This window comes from Boleophthalmus pectinirostris, unplaced genomic scaffold (genome assembly GCF_026225935.1).
Source record: "Boleophthalmus pectinirostris isolate CB_2022bp ecotype Guang Dong unplaced genomic scaffold, ASM2622593v1 HiC_scaffold_15, whole genome shotgun sequence".
In the NCBI taxonomy this organism is placed as follows: domain Eukaryota; kingdom Metazoa; phylum Chordata; class Actinopteri; order Gobiiformes; family Gobiidae; genus Boleophthalmus; species Boleophthalmus pectinirostris.
This window is the reverse complement of record NW_026571070.1, coordinates 9,967,131-9,984,917: the sequence shown is the minus strand read 5'-3', so window position 1 is coordinate 9,984,917 and position 17,787 is coordinate 9,967,131. Positions and strand designations below refer to the sequence as shown.

General features: G+C 36.2%; 1 protein-coding gene across 4 annotated transcripts; it reads left to right on the top strand.

Annotated features, from left to right (window-relative positions):
- The first annotated feature begins 329 nt into the window (after nt 1-329).
- rmdn1 (regulator of microtubule dynamics 1) lies at nt 330-14,735 on the top strand. 4 transcript variants are annotated; one of them, XM_020923183.2, is made up of 10 exons: nt 330-867; nt 5,135-5,240; nt 7,162-7,246; nt 7,799-7,958; nt 9,367-9,456; nt 9,676-9,731; nt 9,963-10,050; nt 10,270-10,300; nt 11,198-11,331; nt 13,738-14,735. In XM_020923183.2, exons 1-10 carry the CDS (start codon nt 748-750, stop codon nt 13,777-13,779), a joined length of 912 nt encoding a protein of 303 aa, XP_020778842.1. In that variant the 5' UTR covers nt 330-747; the 3' UTR covers nt 13,780-14,735. The 4 variants fall into 4 exon arrangements, with proteins under 4 accessions (XP_020778842.1, XP_055007022.1, XP_055007021.1 ...); XM_055151047.1 differs by lacking the exons at nt 11,198-11,331; nt 13,738-14,735 and adding an exon at nt 10,441-11,189; XM_055151046.1 differs by lacking the exons at nt 11,198-11,331; nt 13,738-14,735 and adding an exon at nt 10,438-11,189.
- Nucleotides 14,736-17,787: the final 3,052 nt, after the last annotated feature.

Here is a 17,787-nt window from a genome sequence, read left to right as displayed (position 1 = left end):
TTTTTATTAACCAGAATAAATGATTATTTCAATAAATGAAGAAATAATCATATATTAATTACATTTACATACAGAAATGTTAAGCAGTGGGTAGGAACTAAAATATGTAGAAAAAAATATTTAAAAATAACAGTTTTTTATTGATCAGGATGCTTTATTATTTCAATATATGAAGAAATAAATAATTACCTTTACATATAAAAATGTTGAATAACGGATGAGGCGCGGATGACACAGAGCGGAACCATAGTCATGCTTTGTTTCACATCGGTTGCTTATTTTAAAGAACATGCTTTTTTTTTTTTTTTTTTTTTTTTTTTTTTTTTTTTTTTTGCAATTCTTTGCAAAATCTTGAAATTATTTGTTATAAACCTAACTTTTAATTAAACAACAGTTAGATCCGCATGGTTATAATATAATAAGAAAATGCACGTGTGTTTGGGATAGTTTAAACGCTTAAAAATAGCGCTTTACGATGAAATCTAACTAGTTTTTCCTGTTTTGATTCATATTTTTGATTTTTTTTTTTACACACGTGCTGAAACTTTTCGTTGTTTATTATTTGTGGTAATTCACTTAGATTTTACATTTCGCTGCGTTTTGCTATGATAAAGTTTTAGTGCATGTTTGTTTACTTTCAGAGCGACACACTGCGCCTGTGTAGTAGTTGTAGCATTTTGTAGGCGCTTCCCATCTCTCCTTTATGAACCTTTGACACAGGCTGGATCGCTTTTTTCTACTTTGACGATGGCTGGAGCTGGGTTCACTCTCTGTAGGGCTGTTTTGTCTGTTTCCAGAAGCAAAAATATCCGTACAAGAGCGTTTTATTACTGGACAGCTGCGAGAAGGACAACAAATGCATTTAAGGTAAACTAAGGTCATATTTCCCGTGTAATTACCATGTATTTACTAATAAACCATCCATGCAACAAACCTATGGTAAACTAGCAATGGTTTATGGGTTTTGTAGTCAATGGAAAATATGGTATTCAATTCATTTATAAACTGTAAACTCTAAATATTTTAAATTGCAGACTTCAGCAATTGACCCAAACCCAGACATTGGACTATTGTGTTTGCAAGAAAGGCTAAATTAGAATGACAGAACACATTTTCTTTGTGTTATGGTAATTTTTAAGCAGCTTTTCTGTATTTTATCGAAACTAATTACAATTTATGCCTCTCGTTCCAGTTGGCAGGTGTCAACTTGGTCAAAAATAGGGATACCTGGGGCATTTCTTGTATAAAACTGGGACAAATCACTGGTTTTGGATAAATCTGCTGGGACAGGGGACACAGGGCTCAAAACTGCGACTGTCCCGGGTAAATATGGACGTCTGGTCATCCTAAATTACCATGTATTTACTAGCCGACCATGCACGCAACATCCCTATTGTAAATTATCGGTGGTTTGTCTATTGGAAATATGGTATTTAATTCATTTATAAACTGCAAACTCTAAATATTTCAAATTGGAGACGTCACCATTTGACACAAACCCACACATTGGACTATTGTGTTTGCAAGCAAGACAAAATTAGAGTGACCAGAATTTCAGAATAAAAAAACTGGGCCCTCCCCCATAAGGAAAATTGTTATGGAGAGACCATTCATGACCAACATATGAGTCAGTATAGTCACATTTTCTTTGTGTTTTGGTCATTTTTAAGCAGCTTTTCTGTATTTTACCAAAACTAATTACAATTTATGCCTCTGTTTACTGTTGGCAGGTGTCAAATTGGTCAAAAATAGGGACATGTGGGGCATTTCCAGTATAAAACTGAGGCAAATCACTTGTTTTGGATAAATCTGCTGGGACAGGGCACACTAAGGGACCCTAAATTACCATGTATTTACTAGTAAACCATGCCTGCAACATCCCTGTGGTAAATTATCAATGTTTTTCTAGTCAATGGGTTTTCTAGTCAATGGGAAATATGGTATTCAATTCATGTATAAACTGCAAACTCTAAATATTTCAACCTAGACATTGGACTATTGTGTTTGCAAGAAAGGCAAAATGTTGGCATAATTAAATAATCTGGTGTTCTAGTCTCATGACAACAAGATTTTTTGGTAATAGCTGGTACTGAGTTAAGTTTAGTTGGTCCAGGTCAGATCACAAAGTCATTTTTTAACATCTAATAACAGTCTTTATCGCTTATAGAGGCAATACAATAACAGAATCGTACATTTAAATATTCTCTTTTGGGGCACAGAAACATGAGTTTTAAATTCTTGAATTAACCACAAATTGATTATTTCCAATTGGAGACATTGGACTGTTTTGTGGCAAAAGGCAAAATTTTGGGACAATGAAGCTGTCATTTAAGATTGCTGTAATGTTATAATACTTGCTGATAGCTGGTATTGAGGAAAGTTTAAGAAGCCCATGTCACATACAAAGTCATGTTATTTTATGTATTACTAGAATATGTGAAATTGAATGAAATATTGTGAAATACACACATGCCAAGAAGCTGAAGCATGGTGTGTACCCTTCTCTATAACTTATTATAACTTATTAATACCTCTTTTGATAGATTTTAGATTTTTTATGATAGATTTTTTATGATAGATTTTTTTCATACCAAAAGTTCGAAGTTGTTGCCCACAAACTTCTTAACAGGATAATGTATTTAAATATGGACTGCTTAAAAAACTGTAAACAAAAGCATTCTAAATATCAGATTGAATGCAGCTGGAGGCAAAAGTGAAGTGGAACATAATGTGATTTTAATGGGAAAACTGCGATTAACTTCAGAATATCACACATTATGAAAAATTAGGTACAATTTGGAAAAGAAAACCACTCAGATACATGTGAGTGAGATCAGAGCCCAGTTTAAAACCATTCACAATTGTGTTTTAAATTATTTGTGTATTTTGACAAGAGATTATGATAGACACTAAACATTTTTACAAAGGAGAAATCCACATTTTGAGGTTTTACTGGACAAATTCTTACAGAAAAGTTGAGTCCAGAACAGTTTGTCACTTTATTTACATTTCATCATTATTATACTTTGTGAAGCTCAAAGCAGTTTTCTGACCTCTAAATAGTAACTTTGAGGTTAGAAAACTGCTTCTCTGGGAAAAATACAAAGTAACTCATATTTTACTCTGGAAATTCAAAACTTGATAATTTTTTGTTACACTGTCATCCCATTTTAATAGTTCCCTTTTTTATTATTTGTAGCAATTTTTTTTTTTTAATTATTTGTAGCTATATATTTTCAGTTATACATTGTTGATTTATTTTCTTTTTAAAGTGTGCCAAACATAGATCAAACATAAAACCCAGTGTGAGACAGCCCTAACCACACAAAGACAATTGTTTTACTCATTCTCACCCAAATATTTGTACAACAGTGCCAAAACTAACTTGGTTTAAAGCATTATTTACACAAGAGTTTTAGTATGTGAACTATGAGATTATATAGTGGTATTTGCTAGTAGAAGTATTTGAGCTCACAGTAGCTGCTCTCTGTGCTGATGTAGGTGAAAGGTCAGCAGGGTCAGTCTGCAGCTAAGACTAAAGTATTCATTGTTACAGAATGGAACAAGTTGTTTTTAAAGGTGCACTTTGTAACTTTTTTGCTGGTGGTCCGTTGCCTGCTTGTTCCACAGTATGACATTAAACTTCTCTACTTTCTATTTATTCAAGTACAGGTGGGTTTATAGCTCCAAAATACCTAGAAAAACAGACATTCTGACTGAACTTGGTCTGATTTTGGTCTCCATGAACATAGAAAGGTTTAATACTATACTGTGAAACATTCCAGACACAGCAATAACATCTCCAGGGATAAAAGCATATGAGTTACACAATGCACCTTTAATCCCTTAAACAACAAATGTACAAAAAGAAACTATATGTTTACAAATAGGAAATAATAAACACAAAATAAGGTCATCCCTCAGCTTTTGTAAGTCATAAACTCTGTAAAGATGCACAGATATTGATAATGGTGATTGGTGTCAGGTTACAGGTGCAGAATTTCAGAATTTAAGGCTCAGACCAACGAAATTTATACTGGCCACTTTTGACACTGCACATCTCAATCCTTGGCAAATTTGGACCTGAAAAAAAAACACTCTTTAGACAATAGAATGTGATTTTTACCATTAAATCATAGGGATGGTACAAGATCCCGTGAGACAAAATTGCCACAAGATCGATGAGAAAAACAATCTTGTGAGATTTTTTTTCCAAGTGTTTACATTTGGATTGGACAAAAAAAGTTACGTATTGGTGAGTTGGTCTCTTACACTTCCAAAAAGCAGAACTAGAATAGAAATAAAAATATTGATGTATCGTATCGTTTAATGTGATGATACAGTATCAATATCCTGAGCTACTGTATCGATATATCGCCAAGAGTATTTTTTGGTGTATTTTACTAAATTATTTTGTTACAGAGTTACAGTTTTGTTGTTTGTTTAGAGGAAGGAAACTTATTTTTGCAACACATTTGACATTTTCACTGTTTTGATGATTAAAATGTTTGTGTTTCATATGAACTTTGCACAAGAAGTGGTTTAACAAAGACTTTTAGTATCACAGCCATGATTTAACCTTTATTTTTATTGAACCGTACTGAATCGTTTTGAAATATATTCGTACTGAATCGTATCGAATCGTAAGATCACTGTATCGAGGTATGTATCGTATCGGCAACTTCTGAATGATACCCAGCCCTAATGTTAAAAAAATCTCATCGTGTCTCGTTCTCGTAGTCCCAATGTCGTATCTCATCTTATCTTGCGGAAATTTTATCTTGTCCCATCCCTAAATCCCTAAAAATCCTAGTATTTTCTTTTATATATATATATTTACATGTGGTCTTATATCTGTGTAATCCCTCAGTGGTCCAGGTACTAGTCTACTTGTACTGATACAGCTCAAGATCATGACTTTTTTAGTATCGATACTTGTTCAAATGAGTATCTAGTTTCAATACTAGTTCTAGTTTTGTTTAGTATGTGATTTTCAATACTTTTGACGACCCTAATTGCGATTTTTACTAGACTTAATTGTACACACCTTCAAAACATCCATTTCTATATCCTCTTGTAAATTATAAACTGTCCATAATTTGGTCAAACTTATTTTTCTGTTTTGTTTCCACAGCACGGGAGGGTGTCTGTTCTTTTAGGCGTCCCTACACTTTCTTTACTGGGACATGAACTCTACCAAAGAGTCCAGCGTTCATCTGTGGTGCTCGCTTTGGACAGAGGTGGGTATTTATTTGCAAGGTTGCTGGTTCAATCCCTGCTACCTCAACTGTATACTGATGTGGTGCCCTTGACACTTTTTTGCTTTTAAAATACCTTGACAAGATTTTGATGTGAATTATTTCCATGATAATCCCAAGAATTCAAGTAAAAAACATATTTCTTCATGTTGTCTGCACTGAAATGAATCATGGGATATGTAGTTCCCCATGTTTATAAGATGTTTTTACTATAAAACTATGCATTTAAGCAAAGAAACGTATAATTCAATATATTGTGACAGCCCATGATATTATTGAGAGATTTTTTACGATACGATATCACGATATTTTGGTTATTGTTACATCCCTAGTATTTATTGATTAACCTTTTACTGTTTAAAGATTCTTTTGAGCTTCAAAACGCTCTTCAAAAACATGCCTAAAGAGGTTTTATACGCCAACCATTCATGTTTGAGTAATCTAGTGATCTCTCCCGGACCCTATTCAGACCCATTAGGATTAGCTCTAAGATTTTGTCCAAGACTCCGCCCACAAGTCTACATCACCCACGCTCCCACACAACAATTCCCCATAGATATACAAAAACGTGATATAAAATTGTACAACTTAATATTTTGAATACGCAAATATGGCATTTTCAAAACAAGAAAAGCTAACGTGGTGATCTAAATATATTAATTTAGCAGTTAAGACCCCAGAGAAGTAAATTACCTCCTCTTTAAATCCATTCTGCCGTAGTTGTCATCATAACACTCACACTACCTCCATCTTGTGGTCATAACTTGTCATAACACATAGCTCAAAGCCAAAAAAAAGGAGAGAAAACTAGATGGACTAGAAGTTTAATAGGCAACTCAACAGGATAGGCAAGATAAACTACTGTATATTCAAGATGGCGACAGCAACAGGTAGGACGTATGCAGTAATCGCTCTGTGACCAAAAGTATTTGAAAAGCACATTGTATTTCTAATTTTATTTTATTACTTTATTCATAACTTAGGGATGAATGGTTTGTTGGAAAATATCTTAATTGTGATTTTCTCACAGGCATTTCGATTCCTATTCAGTTAATGGTTCATGTTTTAAAAATTGGATTCTGTTCACTGCTCATATTTTAAATGAGTCCAGAAAAATTTACAAAACTACTGAAATATAAACTTAGTGTTGTAAACCACAGAGGAATCCAAACATGCTGCTACCCCAATTTACACTGTGTCTGAGATTACAAAACTCCTGACAAAAGTTCTGTCAGCACAACAAGGAGTTAAACAGCTGATTGCATGTGGGTGCCGTGGACATCAGAATGGAACAGAGTGAAGGCTTTAAAAGGGATTTCAATAAATTATTTGAGGAGCTTAATAAAGTGGAGGTTAAGACATTTATCAGTGGACCTCTTCCTAACATACGCCTAAGAAAGATGGATAAACTTGCCCGTCTGCTTCATCTGAACACGTGGCTGTTCATTGTGTGTGCTCTGAGGACTGGACTACACTGAGAACTTTAATCTTTTCTGAAAACGAGGATCTGTGAGAGGGAAACGTCCCACACCTGAGCAGAGGGGGAGTGAGAGTCCTGACGATAAACCTCCTCCACGCTCTGAGGCTCCGGCAGAGGGTCCTGTCCAGACTGAGAGAGAAAAGAGGAATGAGAGAAGCACTGAAAAAGAGCAAAGGATCATGGTCTATGTAGTTCTCTCTGTTTCTTTTAGCTGTTGCTGCACCATAACAATGAAATTAAGCAAAGAGACTAAAGAGTCAAAATACTGTAATGGCCCACGATGTTGCTGATAGACTTTTGACAATGCAATATTACGATATTTCAGTCATTGTTACACCCCTAATCACGATTACGATATAAAATATTACACAAACGATTATTGTCTAGCCTTTTTATCACGAGTACATTTCTGTTTTTTCTCAGAGGAGCTGTTGGAGCAGGCGGATTACCTCTACAGCTGTGCGGAAACTGATAAACTCTATCAGCTTCTACTGCAGCACAAAAACAGGTTTGTACTGAAATGTACTGAGATTTAATGTAATATTAAAGATGCATTGTGTAACTTTTCCGCTGGAGGGCCCAACAAACGGCTTAATCCAGGGAGATGTTATTGCTTTTTTTGGAGTGTTTCACAGTACGGCATTAAACCTTTCTATCTCCATGGAGACCAAACCAGACCAAGTTACAGGTCAGAACTGTGGAGAGGCTCACAGTCAAAACACCTGTTAATTAAGATATTTTTGAGCCGTAAAACCATCTGTAATTGAATAAAAGTTACACAATGCACCTTTTAATTTGGACATTTTTTCTGACATTCTAAATTTAAAACTTAAAAAATAAAACATTTTACTGTATAAAATATCAAATGTGAACAACTGCCATTTTTATAAATATTTGATTTGATATTTGTCCACAGTTTGAGCTCCTCTAATCAGAGACACGATGCAGTACAAAATGTATCGTCTGTATTTTCTTTAGCAAAATGTCACACTTTAAAATGTGTTATTACGACAGGCCCATGTATAATAACTATATATAATAAATGTAAGTGTTTTCTCAGAGATGACGCAGAGTTCTTGTGGCGTTTGGCTCGTGCGTCTCGGGATCTGGCTCTTCTACCGGACACCGCACCAGAGAAGAAGAAACAGCTGGTCTACGAGGCTCTGGATTGTGCCAAAAGGGCTCTGGAGAAGGAGGAGACCAACTTCGCCGCGCATAAAGTGAGACGCAGGTTTACACAGGCTTTAAGTACACACAGTTTGTAGTAAAAAAAAATAAACTCAGAATAACTCATTTTATTATTTTTTTAATAGCCACCCTTTGCTTTGCTCACTGTTTTTTATTTTTGGCACTGAGAGAAGACCAAGGGACAAATTGTCAATACTGTGATGATTTGAATATAAATTTTTTCATGGCTACATAATTTAATATTTCCAAATTTACTCACGGTGGGTAAAAAGTTCACCACCTGGTGTGAGAAAAATAATCTCGTCAGATTTTTTCCCCTGTGTTGTTTACATTTGGATTGGACAAAAAATAATTACCGTATTTTCTATTACTGACTATTGAACGCACCTGAATATAAGCCGCATCAACTAAATTTTAACCAAATTTTAAAACTGTACATATATAGGTCGCACCTGAATATAATCCGCAGGTGTGCACGTCTTCAAGAACGTTTTCAAGTTCAGGCCGTCTGCTTTCATCGCCTCTGAAAGCTTTTGTCGTCTATTTACATTGAGTCAGTTCGGTCTTGGTGAGTTACATCTCTTACAGCTCCAAAAAGCAGAACTAGATGGAAACAAAAATATTAAATCAAATAAATACAAATTTGTGAGACCAAAATCAGAAACTGAACAGTGAAATGTGTTTCAATACTAGTTCTTGTATTGTTTAGTGTGTGATTTTCAATACTTTTGCCAACCCTAATTGCGACTTAAACTACTAAATTTACTCATGGTGGGTAGCCAGGCTGGCGCCACCTAGTGCCTCTGCTCAATTTCATTTCTCTCCAGTGACTAGATCAGGAATCAGAATACACTAGACGGTTTGCAAGAACCTCGGAAGTGCAAATCCGGGCACCAGCCAATCAGTGAAGAGACAGACATTCTGTGTTGTCAACAATTCCCAAGCTCGAGGATTTAAAGCCGGAACAAAGAGAATGTTTGGTGAATTTTATCAAGGGGAAAGACATTATTGTCCTTCTTCCTACGGGATTTGGGAAAAGCTTAATATACCAGTTAACTCTGTTAGTGGCGCATTACATACATCATGACCAAATAGCAGCGATTGGTTAAATTAAAAATGTACCTGCCTAACGTTGAGCAAACGACTCCTAATGCTGTGAGGTCAGACGGTTTCCAAGAAGTGAAACCTGCTGATGAAACAGGCTGAAAAAGGTCACCACCTGGCCTCGCTATTCTCATTGAAACACTAGCATTCACTTCTGATTTCGTATGTCTACAAAATAAAAAAAAATGTAAAAAAAACAATTCTTCACCTCTCCATAGATCTGACCTGTGGTGTTAAGTTTAATGCCACATTGTTACTTAGTGTACCTTTAACCCTTGGCCATCCTTGTCGTGTTACTAAAAATAATCGTGTTTTGTGTTTTGTGTTTTGTTGCAGTGGTACGCCATCTGTCTGAGTGACATTGGGGATTATGAAGGAATCAAAGTGAAGTTGGGAAACTCCTACATCATCAGGGAACATCTGCAGGTCTGTTATTTATGAGACTTTTGGACAAGATAAAACTGCAAGAAATAGAGAACATGTAAGATTAACTGCTTGAAAATAATGATCAAATCTAATGTAGGTAATATAATGAGTCCTTGTTAATCAAATGAGAACGAGCCAAAACAAGAGAATGGTCCATGAGCTTTTCAACATTGTCTTAAATACAGTTTTTTAGATATAATTTGTGCTTCTTTTTTTCAGAGAGCTATTGACTTGAATCCAAAAGACGCCACTTCACTGCACATCCTCGGATATTGGTGAGACCGTTAAACTGATGTAATAAAAATATAAAAATCAGCAATATCTTACAGGGCAGAATAATTTGGGTCTGCTACCTGCTTTGCCTAGAATGTTCCACAATATGGCATTAAGCTTGACAAACCAGTGAATTGACACTCCACCAGAAAAGTTACAGAGTGTACATTTAAACTGAAATTCTCTTTAAATGTTTTTCTTTTCATTTTTGTTTTATTTAAATATATTTTCAGGTGTTTTGCGTTTGCCGATTTGCCCTGGTACCAGCGTAAAATGGCAGCAGTTATTTTTGCCACTCCCCCAATGTCGACGTATCAAGAGGTCAGTGGGTTCGGTTTTGCTTTCTTTAATAATTTCTCTATAATAGTTACAGTTTATTTGATTACAATGTTGTTAAATTTTAAGTCACTGTCGGTATTGGTGAGCTACTTCTGTAAGCAACTGGAGCAGATTGACAGAAACATCGCTGCGACAAGAAATAAGTCAAATCTGTCTGCTGGTTGTTTGCATGTTTTAATATTCTGTATTTGTGTTTTTCAGGCTTTGGATTACTTCTTGAAAGCAGAAGCAGGTACAGTATCAGAACACAATTATTTAAACAAAAATGAATTGCCTAATCCCAAAATAATTACTGTACTGTAACTATTAGATTATTACAAAAATACAAACTACAAATCCATCCATTTTCTTCCACTTATCTGGGGGCAGCAGTCTAAGCAGGGACTCCCAGACTTCCTTCACCCCGGACACTTTCTCCAGCTCCTCCAGGGGGACTCCAAGGCGTTCCCAGGCCAGCCCAGAGACATAGTCCCTCCAGCGTGTCCTGGACCTTCCTCGGGGCCAGAACACCTCCCGAGGGAGGCGCCCAGGAGGCATCTGGAACAGATGCCCGAGCCACCTCAACTGCTCCTCTCGACTTTGAGGAGCAGTGGCTCTAGTCCGAGCTCCTCCCGTGTGACTGAGCTCCTCACCCTATCTCTAAGGGCCCAGCCACCCTGCAGAGGAAACTCATTTCAGCCGCTTGTATCCGCGTTCTTGTCCTTTCGGGCATTACCCAGAGCTCATGACCATAGGTGAGGGTAGATTGACGGGAAATTGAGAGCTTTGCCTTTCAGCTCAGCTCCCTCTTCACCACAACGATCCAATACAGCGACTGCATCACTGCAGACGCTGCACTGATCCACCTGTCAATCTCACGTTCCGTCCTCCGAGCTTCACTTGTGAACAAGACCCTGAGATATATGAACTCCTCCACTTGAGGCAGTGACTCTCCACCCACCTGGAGAGGGCAAGACACCTTTCTCCGGTCGAGAACCATGGCCTCGGATATGGAGGAGCTGATCCTCATTCCAGCCGCTTCACGCTCGGCTGCAAGCCGCCCTCAACTACAAATGACCTCAAAATCCCACAGTCTAAGTGAAACTGTACTGGTTAAATAATAATCATATTGTTTTCTTTTTTCTTGCAGAGGATCCAAACTTCTACAGTATGAACTTACTGATGCTCGGAAAGACGTATCTGAAGATAAATGACAAAGAGAACGCCAAACTGTGGCTGACCAAAGCAAAAGAGTACCACCCTCTCACTCACGAGGACAAAGAGGTAACAGTTTTGTGATGCTAACCGAAAGCACTACACCGTTTGAAGCTCTGTTACTCAAGTTAGACTTTAATCTGAGCTTTATTTTTAACACAATCTGACCAGAAAGAACTGATTTAGCAGGAACTACAAAAGTGGAGCTGATTTGTGCTGCTAAACAAGTCTCTAGAGTAGCGGTATAAACATTAGTTTTCAAGCGTCCCACTACTTCAACTTTTTTTTTTTTCATTGTCAGAGTAGCAGCACTTTACTATTTTTCAAAGATATCATAAAATGCTTGGGCAAAGCACCTGACCAGTGCATACTTCAGCCACAAAGAATATCAGACAGTGGGAAAATGTCGCTGGGGGAAACAGTCATGCGTTTTAAAAAAAAGAGCATAGGCCAGCCTTCGGGAAAATGTCTACTTTTTTTGCACCATGGACCAGTTTTATGTCCGATAATATTTCGCAGACCAGGGGGGCACCCTTTTCGGGACAATATTCGGAGCAGGCATGGTTTAGACCTGGTTTAGACCTGATTTTAGTCCTGGTTTAGTCCTGGTTTAGTGGTGCCGGAAACACTGGAGGAGGCACGGTCTACGCAGCATATGGGGGGTTCATGATACTAAAAAGTGTCAGAAAACCAGCACGTCTAAATAGAGGCATGTCGTAATGAAGCAGTGTTACTCAAATTAGCCTGTAATTCGAGTTTTGTTTCAACACAATTTGACCAGAAAAACCTGACTTAGGAGGAACTACACCAGGTCAGCTGATTTGTGCGCTTTAACAAGTCACACATAAAATTACAGTCACAAACTAGCTAGCATTAATCAATAGTTTTTCAGTTAGTCACTCTCACCTTTTTGTTGAAAATCAAACTCCTAAATGGGACCGTGAACGCTCGCATTGATCAGAGTTTTCAGACGATCTTAAAACATTTTTGGCAGTTTTTGCTAATGTGTACATCAGGGGAGCATGCCGGTTTCCTCATTTCTAAGTTTTTTGGTAACACTTTATAATAACTACACCTTATTTAGCCTTAATAAAGCATGAACAAAGACTTAATTAATAATGATTCATGCTTAGTAACTACTTAATTACTACCTGAATTAGCACTTAACTTGCAGTTAATTTGCCTGTGCAGTAAATAGTTACTCAATACTTCGTAATTACTCATGAACTAACCATTTGCATGTTTACAAATGCATATTTAAGTTCACATTTGAGCATTTATTAATGATTAGTAAGTTATGAGAGAATGATTTACTAATAATGCAATGCAATGATCATTCAGGCAGCTGTTATCTGTTAGTTAAGTCTTTCTGAGAGCTTTTCTAAAGTGAAGACGAATTATTCTTTATTAAGCATTTGTTAAGGTTGGTCAAATTCCAGAGAAACAATAATGCATTACTAGTAAATCATTCTCTCATGGCTTACTAATCATTAATAAATGCTCAAATTTGTACTTAAATATACATTTTCAAATGCACACACAAATGATTAGTTCATGAGTAATTAAGAAATATTGAGTAACTATTTACAGCACAGGCGAATTAAGTGCAAGTTAAGTGCTAATTCAGGTAGTAATTAGTTACTAAGCGTGAATCATTATTAATTAAGTCTTTATTTAGCCTTAATAAAGCATAAACAAGGTGTAGTTATTATAAAGTGTTACCAGTTTTGTTTTTGTTGTTGTTGTTTTTTAACAAAAATTAGGCCCTATGTTCCCACATTTTCTTTATCATCAATTTGCATCAGATTTTATCCACATTTCTCTCAATTACACCCAACCTACAGTATTCTTCTGCAACACTTGAGTACAGATGTAATGTAGAGGTCATGGTGTAAAGAATCCTAGGTTGAAATGACTCTGGATCATCCCTTTAAATGCAGTATACACATAAAAATGACTTGACTTAGAGTTTAATTTTGAGAAAAATCTTAGAAATAAGCAAACACAGGATTGACCCTCTGCCAGTATCTCTCCACTCCATTCAAAGTAGCTCGCCAAGGGATTTCTGAATTCTATATATTGTACTAAATAAGTAAAATCTGATCAATTACCACTATAAATGTAGAATTTTGATGCCCAACTGTGCACTAATAAATAATAATGTTTTTTTGTTTTATATCCATCTTAGTGTTCCTTGTCTAAGCCTCGCCATGACTCTAATTTCTTTGCAATTCTTAAAATGAGTAGCTCATTTTGTAGGTAGCTCACTGATGGAAAAATGTTGGAGGTCCTTGGTGTACATTGTGTCACCATGGTAACTCTATGGTAAGATCCATGTAGAACACCCCCAGAGCGATGTCCCTGCAAAGTGTCAATTTAAACTAACAATTTTACACACAGGACACACTTTTATTTTTTGCATTTTAGTAACTTAAAAGATTAAATATTTACTCACCAGTGTTGTTTTCTTTGCAGGTTCACAAACAGGCCGCGGAAATGCTTAACGGCCTCGGTTAAAGACGACCTTAAACGCAACACGGCGGTGCCTTCGTGAACCTAAACTGCTCACGGATATTTTCAGATTGTAGAGGGTTGCTCATTAACTTATATTTCCCATTTAAGATCTGATTAATAGAGGGTATAGTGTCGTATTTTAACTCGTTACGTAGAATTTCTTACTGATCTCAGGATAATTTAAAGGTGCATTGTGTAACTTTTCTGGGTGATAGGTCATTGCCGTTTGCTTTTTTCCATGGAGATTTCATTGCTCTTTGCCCGGAATATCCCACAGTATGGTATTAAATTGATCTACGTCCGTGGAAACAAGCAGATAACTCAACCAGATCGAGTTACAGGTCAGATCTGTGGAGAGGCGACTTCTATCGCTTTAAGAATGGATGTTTTTCAAGGTATTAAAAACATCTGGTGTAGAAAACAGTTCAGATTAATTTAAAGGTGCACTGTGTAACTTCTACAGTGGAGGGTCTGCTACGTTCTTGTCGTCATGGATATGTCATGTTTTGGCCTGGAATGTTCCTCAGTAGGGCATTACACATATTTTCCTTGCTTTTGTTCAATTACAAGTGTTTTATAGCTCAAAAAAAGCTTAAAAAATGCAAATTCTTACCATGTGAAGGCTTGCTTTTCCATAGATCTGACCTTTAACCTGTCTCTATGGTGATTACAAAGTTTACTATCAAGGCAAAACCGTAGTATCACCATGGAGACAAGCAAGTGGCGGACCCTAGACCCAAAAAAGTTACACAATACGATGATTTTAAACTGAAATGCAAAATGATAATAATAACATGTAATTATTTTCAGTTGTTGATAATGTCACAGACGGATTTGCACAAACATTTTTCACATTAAACTTACTTGATTTTAACTTTAAATGTGTAGTTTTATCCATGTGCTGGTTATTCATCATTTTTGTTTTACAATAACTGTTAAATAAATTAAACTGGATGAAATGTTAGATTGTCTCGTTTTTAATGCTGAAATCTGCAAGCTGGCTTGTACTACAGTTGCTGGTTTTTTTTTTTACAGTTTTATTCTTTACTTTATATATGTTTCATTTACCAAATATAAAAAATTTCATAGAATTCATGATTACAACAAGGGTTTATCCATGTTTTTTATTCGTATTTCATAAATCCATCTCTCTTTATTTGAAATGGGCAAAAGCAGATTAAAAATGAATCTTCTATACACATCGTCAGCAGTAGGGGGCGCTCTGTACAGTGTGTATCTACAGCGATATGTTACAGACTGAAGCGTTTCAGACCTGCCGTAGTTCTGGTCAACACTGATATAGTTGTTTATTACTGTGAACTATTTAATACGTAGAGGTATAAGGTAACACTTTATAATAACTATACTTTAATTAGTCTTAATAAAGCATGAACAAAGACTTAAATCATAATGAACAAATATTTTTTAAGAATGATTCAGGCTTAGTTACTACTTAATTAATACCCTAAAATCTTAAAAAACATGTTATAATGTTGTGACCTCCTCAAAAACAGACCTGGACACACATGTTTGAGTAACTCTTTGAGCTCAAAATGCTCTGTTCCACCTTGTGATGTCACGTAGTGGTAGTTTAACAGCTCCTTTTACCCTTTTGTTCAGCAGAGAGTGACAATTCCAGGTCTGAAATCGTCCAAATGATTCTAGTGAAGCCGTATGGAGTTTAGAAACACAGTGAAGCATGTTCTGTATCACCACATGACATCACGAGGTGGAACAGAAAAGAACTCGGCCTAAATTGACAGGATTTGTGTGTTAAACATGTGTGAAAGAAACAAAACACAACTATGCAGGTCTGTTTGTGATAAGAAAACTAGGCTTTTTTGCCGAAACGTTACTTAAAAATAAAAATAAAAAGCTTTTGGACACCGACCATCTGAGTGTGCTATGTATTTTCACTTTAATTTTACAGTTTCTTGCATTTGCTCCTCTACAAGAACTTTGGTGTGCGTTTTCTGTTTTCATTTGAAATAAACAACATTATAACACAGCTCTGAAAATGGCATAATATGAGCCCTTTAATTCATAATGTGTTTTAAGTCTTGGTTCATTCTTTAGAATAATTAAGGTTTAGTTATGAAGAAGTTACAATTTTCACTTGCATCCTTACACTTGTATTTCATCTTGAAGTCATATTTTCGATAATTGTCACTGTACGAATGGAGCGGTGTGCTAAAAGGTGCATAAAAACAGCCACTATTGTTTCTGTCAGTCAGTCTGCCCCAGGGCGAGTGCGACCACAGACCGTAAAACTACAGACAGTATGTGGTCAATGTTGAGTTTAGATTAAAGTAGTGACGTTTATCCATTCTTGTGCATTTATTAGAATAGTCTCAAAAGCAGAAGTGGGTAGTAGCTATAAGTTGTACTAAAATAAGAGCAACGTTACTTCAAAATAATATTACTGAAGTAGAGGTTTGAGAAATACTTGATTAAAAAAGTATCTGAGGCAACTTCTACTCGAGTAAGAGAAGCTGTAACATCTGAATTATAATTTGAAGGATAAAATATTAGATAATGAACTGTAATCTGATATTTTCTAAGGACAGACACAAAAAAGCAAAACAAAAACAAAATCAAAACTGAAGGAACGTTGCAAGAAACACAAAAGTTCAAATCATTTCATATTGTCAACATGAAGCTTTTGTCCCTTGCAGATTTACTCACAGCGGGAAAAATAACCAAAACTTTAACTTAAGTAAGAGTAACTTAAAGAGTAAATGTCCGGACATAACATCTGATTTATAATTTCTAAAAAAAAAAACATTAAGTTACCACCGCAGAGTGTGGAGTGAATGAAAAATGCTCTGTAAAGCGTCAGAAAAGCGCCGTATAAAACTGAAGCATTATCATTATTATTATTATTAAGTTAATTATCTAATATTTTGTCCTTCAAAGTATAGACCAAAAAAATGAGAAAAGTTAAATCATATCTGAAGGAACGGTGCAAGAAACACAAATCATTTCATACTGTAACGTAAAGTTTTTGTCACTTGTTACTTCAAAACAAATATTACTCAGGTAGGAGTAAAATTACGATAACAGAAGCACAATTTCGTTCTAAAGTCAGTAAATGTAAGATGTAAATGTAACTGAGTACTACTGACCTCTGCTCAAAATGACCCTTGAGTGAAACAAAAGGATTTCTTAGCTCCCTCTAGTGGCTGACCAGGACCACCGCAGCCTGAAACACTCGCAGTAATTCGATAGAAACAAAGGCATCACAGATTTCCATCAATGGAGCGGCGTTTTCGGTCATATTATAATATTAAGTACTTTTTCGATTTTCTTTTTACACATTGAATATTCACACACAGTTGATTTGACCCAGAGAGGAAGCACAGTCAGTTCATCAGAAGTGGCCTCCCGTTTTGCTACAGTGCTCTCCGTTCAATTTAACGTCATAGATATTATATATATTTACACGAAGATAAATCGCTGCAATTTCTACTCTGAAGTGGTCTGAAAATATGAAAAAACACTGCTGTCGTTGTTGTCGTTAAAGCTGCACTGCGTGACATTTCTGCTCCGTCCCGGTGGAGATTCGTAGTTTTGCTTTGCCCTGGAATGTTCCGCAGTACGGCATTAAACGTATCTAACGACGCTACCAAGCCGAGTCACGCGTCTCGTCTAAGAAAAGGCGATCACCACTCGCATAAATTCCGATTTTTAAAGCATTTTCAGTCAAATAAAACACCTTTAATTATAGTTTTTATATATATGTTGATAAGTTTAATGCCAAATTGCGGAACATTCCAGGCAAAGCAACCACGCCTCCACGGAAACGAGCGCTGAAAGGTCACACAGTGCACCTTTAAATGAAAATAAGCACCAAAGTTGTTGTTTTTCTGATAACGTTTTAAAACCTCGGACGCGTGATGGCGGTGCAAAATGGTCACCGTAGCAACTGATCGAAAAACTACCCATGGGCTTGAGTTTTGTATGGCTTCGTAGTTTGGTTCGCCTGGAGTCAGTAGCCTCTTTTAGACATTT

Bases quoted from the DNA above. Each gene is read 5' to 3' on its own strand.
- rmdn1 (XM_020923183.2), top strand. From the start codon at position 748: ATGGCTGGAGCTGGGTTCACTCTCTGTAGGGCTGTTTTGTCTGTTTCC. The intron at 7,959-9,366 runs GTGAGACGCAGG...GTTTTGTTGCAG, and splicing joins CCAACTTCGCCGCGCATAAA to TGGTACGCCATCTGTCTGAG. The intron at 10,051-10,269 runs GTCAGTGGGTTC...TGTGTTTTTCAG, and splicing joins CAATGTCGACGTATCAAGAG to GCTTTGGATTACTTCTTGAA.